Here is a 6,960-nt window from a genome sequence, read left to right on the forward strand (position 1 = left end):
CTGCTTTACTTCGACAAGGTATCTCTATAGGGGATATCTTATTTTTTCTTATTGCCTCATGAATGGAGTTATAACTCCGAGGATCCGATTATTGATATATGTGATAATCACGTAAGTGCGACACTTTTATACCCACATTTATACTATCTAGGTCTCGATATTTAACTAATAGTATTATTTCGAGTCATTTACAGGGATTACAAGTGAAATAATTCGTTCACTCAGAGAATTAATGACTTAGAAACTAAAATTGGCGCTTGCGATTTATAGTGCCAGAGGAGTCGAAGCTTAACCTGAGCTTCTGGGATGGCAAGCCAACAACTTATGGCCGCACCCACCTTGTCATTTCATGGCCAGTGATTTCAATTCACAAAACAAGGAATTTCCATTGTCCGTCGAGCATGTGAGCCACACTAGTGGGACTAAGAGGAACTAAAGACGTGGCTGCTTGTGCACCACATTTGTCAGTGACATATCTGAAGCACTAAACATCTTTCTCTCTTCTTTATTCAGGAAATGAAATATTCATTTCTCATTCGAGCAGCAGAGTTATTTGGGGGTCCTCCATGAATCGAAATTAGGTCGAGATCAATCTGAGATCCGGAGAGGGCAATTGTTTGCGAAGTGAGAAGATGCAAGGCTGAATTGGTTCTGTTTTGGGGAGAAATTCAAGCCAATTATTTCAGTTCTTCTTAACAGCAGCGATTGAATCTGGAGATGGTGGCTGTCGATCTCTCAAAGCTAGGGTTTGTTGGGTGAGTTGATTGACTGTAATAGAAGGAACTGGTGATGTTTGAGGATTTGAATCAGGGATGCTGCTGTCGATTCATGGCTGTATTCGAGGAGATTAGGCAACAAAATTTGGGGGTTCTGTGTGCTGTCTAAATGGGAGATTTATCTCAATAAATAAGAAGCAGAAGAGAGTTCTGAGATGGGGGAAATCTGTTGCTGTAGATGTGAAAGAGGAGGAGATCAAGCTTCAATTGATTCCGACTGCTACTATTCTAGAAAGGTACCAAACTTTTGCTTTACTTCATATCCGTTGTACATTTCCTAATATCCCGATACAGTAACACCAGCGGAATTGGGAGTTTTAATTGGGTTTGTATTGGGAGTAAAGTCAGTTTTGAAATGTTGTTACTTTCATGGTTGTTACCATTGATTCATGGGTTTGTACCGAGGAGCAGAAGAGGTTTTCTAAAGAGATAAAGAAGTTGCGCTTTGGCCGGAGTTTGTTGTGGCCTGAATTTGGTAAGGAACTGGTGATGCAAGGATAACTAGTTGGTACCGTGGTTTGTACTGCGAAGGAGTTAAGAGAATATTCGGTTGAAGGTGTTGGTGCCACGGTTGCAGAAAGAGGAGTTGATACTGAATTTTGGTGGCCGGTATCCTTATCCTATATATACGGATGGAAAAAATAGACATCCTTTGCTGATCTGTATTCGAACTTTCCTTATATAGGAAGTTCAGGAAAACCATCTCCAATCGCGAAAGTTTATGAGGAAGTGGTGTTACAGATGTCTTACATTGATAGGATGGGTAGTTTTTATTTTCTTTCGCGGGTAAAATAAAATTCAATCCCGCCAGATTGTTATCTTCTCTATAAATCAGGGTGGTTCTTTTCTTCTTCTCCATTCACCACGAACTGCAAGTTTAGGTTTTGGTAAATTTCTCCTTCTTTTTAATTGGTGTTGTTGTAGTATATTTGTTACCAGATGTAGTCCCTCGTGTCTTTGTTCTTTTCTGTATCAATCAGATTGTTTTGATTTAAGTACACACAATATACTTGTGATTTTGTTTGTATGGAGTTCTGATGAGTTTTACTTTTGGTATGTTATAGATATATTGTTGAAAGATTGTAAGACATGGATCCTGCAAGTGAACAGAACAGGTTTGAATCTGAAAATGCCGCGGCTGAGGACTATAGTGCTACTGCTACTTCGTTTGCTCCTAGTCCCTATATGTCCCACCAAAATCAATTCATCAATCCAACCCAATTTCAGTTTCCGTCCCATTTCCCTCACAATATTCATGGTAATTTAGGACCTGGCTATGGGTTCCAAAGTATGATGAGTGCTGCTGTTTCTTCGACACAACCACAAAGCTTTCCTCCTCCGCAAACACAGACTCATGTTTACCCTTCACAAGCACCGGACGTTGGCAATCAGTCCAAAAAGAAACGAAAAAGTAATCCTTCAACAACTCAATCAGCCAATCCTCCTCGGCGGATTTGGACAACTGAAGAAGACACTGCACTAGTGAAGGCATATCTGTACATTAGTGTTGATGCAATAATAGGAAGGGAGCAGTCAGGTGGCACAATGTGGAATCGGATCTTGAAAGTTTGGAGAGAAAATATGGGAACTTATGATGAGGACCGCAATCCTAATGCTCTATCGTGCCGATGGGGTATCATACAAGCTGCAGTTAACAAGTTTCACGGACATTATGAATCACTCAACAGAAATCCGAAAAGCGGAACTTCAATCGAACTTATGGTTTGATTCCTTAAACCTTTTTTAATACTGTTGTCACAATTATTGCTCATTACTGGTCATGATGTTAATAGTGACATTTTATATGTGTAGCCACATGTTAAAATGTAAATGTTGTTTATGTTAAACATATAGATTTCTCTTTTCTTTTGGTATTAGTATACGGCAGGGAGTAGAATGTATTTGTATACGACATGGAGTAGAATGAATGATGGAGTTTTTTGTTAGTGTTTCATCTAACTCATTTCCAATCTTTACAGAAAAGTCAAGCTTTAAAAATGTACAAAACGTTGGAGGGAACCACATTCAGGTTTGAGCATTGTTGGGAGGTTATGAGAAAAAATCCGAAATGGTGTTCTCAGAAGCTTACAAAGCCTGGCTCCTCAAAGAAAGATAAACCAGTAGATGTCATCAATCTCGACACTCTAAAGCAACCAATTACATCAACTGAAGGAAGTGAGGACAACAAAAGTGAGGGTGTTCCTCGCCCAGATGAAGGAAGAAAGTTGAGTAAGGAGAATGCTAAGAAAGCCCATGAACAGAAGGGAGTGATTGGATTTTTGACCAGCTATCAGTCCACCATAGAGAAACAAAATGTGTTTAGCCAAAAAGAGTTGGAGCTGAAGATTGAGAAAGAGAGAAAAGAATTTGAACTTATGAAAGAGGATTTGGCTCTGAAAAAAAAGGCTTACGAGCTAAAGGAAGAAGCTCGAAAGAAGAAAGAGATGATAGCAGAACGCATTGAAGAAGAACGCATCCTGAATAAGGACCTTGATAAAATGCAACCAGTTATGAGAAAAGCTTACAAAATAATCCAGGCTCGTATACTGAAGAAGTGGAAAGAAGATGGGACTTTGGGGAATGATTCTGAGAGCAGCGACGATAGTCTTTGAGTTGTTTCTCCGTTCTACTAATGTTAATTGTTGGTTTTTATTAGGTTGTCATTCAACATTACAGCTGAAATGTTGTTGTTTTCTTTTGGGTTGTCACTCAGCATAGTATTTGAGATGTTGTTGTTGTCTTTTAATGTAGTAGCTAAACTTTGTGGTTGTAATTTGACATAATAGTTTCCTTCTAGTAATGGACTAATTTATAATTATTTGCTTCTGACATGTTCCTCTAAAGAATTTTTTCTTACTTAAAAATGCAAGTGCTGGGAAGAGGGAAATAAAACATGATACCTGCTGACACACATCAAGGTTTATATGAACAGGGAAATAAAATAGATAATTATAGACTCCAGGATATTTGCACAGGTCACCAAAGAGATTCCAGAGAATTTGCTGCAATTTCTACGTCTTTTCTACAAGTACTGCAAAATAAACGCACAGGTCAAACAAAGAATTTAGGCATACGAGAAAAACAAAAACAAAAGCAAAATGCAATTCTTTTATTAATGAAATTTACTACTTCCCTTAATCAAAGAAAGCAAAAAAAAAAACAGAAATAACAAGCCTGGTTAAATTACTGTAAACTAAACTTCTTCGCCCCCACAAAAGTCCCACATATGATCAATGAGATCAAGTTTTAATTGATTGTGAACCTCCTTATCTCGAATTTGTCTTAAACGACTAATCATTTTGGCGACAAGTAGTGAAGAGTCATGCTCCACCGTAACATTGTCAACCTTTTGGTACGGCTCATAACGTTCTGGGTCATTTCCTTGTTCCTGCTCATTCTCAATGATCATATTGTGTAAAATTATGCAAGTCTTCATGATGTTTCCAAGGTCTTTAACTCGCCACATACGCGCTGGTCCTTTGATAATGTGCCACCTTGATTGCAACACTCCAAACGCTCTTTCGACATCTTTTCGCACGGCTTCTTGACGTTTAGCAAAGAATCTTTCCTTACGAGTGGTTCCATCAGAAATAGTTTGCATTAGTGTAGCATAAGGAGGATAAATTCCATCTGACAAGTAATATCCCATATCATAAATATTGCCATTTAACGTGTATTGACATGGTGGAGCAACTTCATTTACAAGATCGTCAAATAATGGAGACCGATCTAATACTGTAATATCATTATTTGTACCCGCCATTCCAAAAAATGCATGCCAAATCCACAAATTTTTCGATGCGACTGCCTCTAAGATAAGAGTGGGGACTCGTTTGAAACCATTAGTGTGTGTTCCATGCCATGCCGTCGGGAAATTTTTCCAATGCCAATGTATACAGTCAAGGCTGCCTAACATACCCGGAAATCCCCGCTCTTCCCCTTCTTCGAGTAACCGTGCAATATCATCTTCATTAGGTTTCCTCAAATATTGTTCTTCAAAAACACCGATAACAGCCTCACAGAATTTTTTTAGGCTTAATATGATGGTACTTTCACCCATTTGAAAATATTCGTCAAGAAAATCAGCACAACAACCATATACAAGCATTCTTACTGCTGCTCCCATCTTTTGTAAAGGGCTAACAAACTTATTAGTTGCATCTGGTTTAGGTGTAAAGAAATCATCATACCTTGCAATGCCACATAAGATGCGGTTGAAGAGATGAGTATGCATCCTAAAGCGACGACGAAAATGCTCCGATGGGTATTTTGAGTTGCCCCCACTAAAATAGTCTCTAACAATTACCTCATGACGAGGCATTGTGTCACGAGGAATTTGTCGTCTTCCTGGAACAGATCCCCCATGAGGTCTCTTCAAAATCGACATTGCTACAATAGATGGAATATAAGTTGTGAATGTGGCAGTCAGTCTCTTTGTTACTCTAGCTGATGATAACATATCATCCTCACGTCGTGCTTTCAGTAACCTTTGGTAGGTAGACGACTCTTCATCGCTGGATGATGATGATTCTTCATCTTTGGATGATGACCCATCAGAATCTGAATACATGGTTTGAAAATAGAACTGCAAAACAAGACCAAAAGATATTGGATTTGGAAGATTTAGTTAACATGGATTAATGTTTATGCATATATAGTATCTCAAACTCTTAAAGATTAACCCCCTTCTATCTAACAAACTAACAGAATTTTATTGGTCATGTTTTATGAATCTGAGATTTACATTGGCATGGACCAGGAATTTTTCCAAGTAAAACACCTACTAACATGGTCAATTAATGAATTGAAACATTCTACCACAAGTTTGTATAAAGGTTTATCAAGCATTTTATCAAATAATTAGAAGTAAGACTTAGTGAATCCGTTCCAAACTTAATCACAATGGATCAGCAGCCACAACAGATAAATTCCTTACAACATTAAGAATACAGCATAAAAGAATCCCATCCAAATTAAACCTTTTCTTAATGTATCGTTGATTTGGGAAGAATCGCACACAATTGGGTAAAAAATTGAAAGTCATCATTCACCAATTCAACAAAACAATCTAGTAACAAAATATTGCAAATATTAGGAAAATCGAGAAACTTACATTGCATGAACATCGGGTATCTTGAATTGGCTTATACTATCCTAGATTATAACACAATTTCAGATACTGATTTTGATTGATATGGCATAGAAACCCTTCTTCTTCTTCTACTCGTCTTCTCCATGTGGTGCTCTCGTTGTGTAAACCCGTATACGAGATTTACTTACAGAGAATTGCAAACTCGAATTTGGCTTGTTTGGAGAACAAAATTTTTTTCAGAAACACATCTGTTTAAAACAAATTTGAATTTATATTATTGATGACATGGAACGATTAAATCCTCTAGGAGAACCTATGAAATCAGATGATGGGCTAGAGGATTTAAGCCTAACCGTCGGCCACGTAATCTTCACATCTGCTCTTCAAGTTCCCGTTGGAGATGGTTTTTGGGAAAAAGTAGCAAAATCCGTAAAAAAGGGAACCTAACATCCTCCCGTTGGAGATGCTCTAAGGTCAGAGAAGAGAAGTCGATGTTGTGGTCGGGTTTGGAAGGAGCCTGAATTTGGCAGTCCACGTATGTTTGGACTGGGCCTTACGGAGTCGTATGTTTGGTCTTATTCCAAACCCTTGCAGAAACTATATATTTTGGAAAATGAACAGAGAAAGGGGATACGCCAGATTCAGGGAAGAAATAGGGTTTGAGCATTTCTACTTTGTTTCTTAATTCAATGAGCTTATTATTTCATTTATCAATTCTATGGCTTTTAAGAAAGCCATGATTTGCTAAACCATTATTAGGGTGAAAGGATGAACTTGTAGGTTGATTTACTTGGGTTTTCGAACAAGGATTCTACCAATTAAACTTAATTCTAAACTTTTGTCTCTCTATCAATGTTTTATTTTCTAATTATTATTTCTCATGTTCTATGCCATGTATAGTCCATTGTTAGGTTGTTAGAAGAACTCATTGAACCTTGATTATAATTTCCTTATGAGCATTCTCTCACTTTGTATGCCATGTATACCTAGTGGTTAGAAGTTCTATTTTAGGCTGAGAACAAATATACCTTTTTGTGAATTCTTTTCCATGAATCTTAAATGCCATATCTTCCATGTATGATTTGCTAGGTT

The 6,960-nt window shown here is 37.7% G+C and overlaps 2 protein-coding genes across 3 annotated transcripts; one reads left to right on the forward strand and one right to left on the reverse strand.

Annotated features, from left to right (window-relative positions):
- The first annotated feature begins 502 nt into the window (after positions 1 to 502).
- LOC113287251 (glutathione S-transferase T3-like) lies at positions 503 to 3,605 on the forward strand. 2 transcript variants are annotated; one of them, XM_026535936.1, is made up of 3 exons: positions 503 to 1,012; positions 1,841 to 2,498; positions 2,756 to 3,605. In XM_026535936.1, the coding sequence occupies exons 2-3, from the start codon at positions 1,866 to 1,868 to the stop codon at positions 3,386 to 3,388; spliced, it is 1,266 nt and encodes a 421-aa protein (XP_026391721.1). In that variant the 5' UTR covers positions 503 to 1,012; positions 1,841 to 1,865; the 3' UTR covers positions 3,389 to 3,605. The 2 variants fall into 2 exon arrangements, with proteins under 2 accessions (XP_026391721.1, XP_026391720.1); XM_026535935.1 differs by having other exon boundaries at positions 504 to 1,663.
- Positions 3,606 to 3,969: 364 nt separating this feature from the next.
- Positions 3,970 to 5,346, reverse strand: LOC113290704 (protein ALP1-like). The gene has a single exon (XM_026540287.1). The coding sequence runs from the start codon at positions 5,344 to 5,346 to the stop codon at positions 3,970 to 3,972; it is 1,377 nt and encodes a 458-aa protein (XP_026396072.1).
- Between the last annotated feature and the right edge of the window lie 1,614 nt (positions 5,347 to 6,960).

The sequence above is a fragment of the Papaver somniferum genome, chromosome 6, assembly GCF_003573695.1.
Source record: "Papaver somniferum cultivar HN1 chromosome 6, ASM357369v1, whole genome shotgun sequence".
Lineage (NCBI taxonomy): Eukaryota > Viridiplantae > Streptophyta > Magnoliopsida > Ranunculales > Papaveraceae > Papaver > Papaver somniferum.

Bases quoted from the DNA above. Each gene is read 5' to 3' on its own strand.
- LOC113287251 (XM_026535936.1), top strand. From the start codon at position 1,866: ATGGATCCTGCAAGTGAACAGAACAGGTTTGAATCTGAAAATGCCGCG. The intron at 2,499-2,755 runs GTTTGATTCCTT...CAATCTTTACAG, and splicing joins GAACTTCAATCGAACTTATG to AAAAGTCAAGCTTTAAAAAT.
- LOC113290704 (XM_026540287.1), bottom strand. From the start codon at position 5,346: ATGTATTCAGATTCTGATGGGTCATCATCCAAAGATGAAGAATCATCA.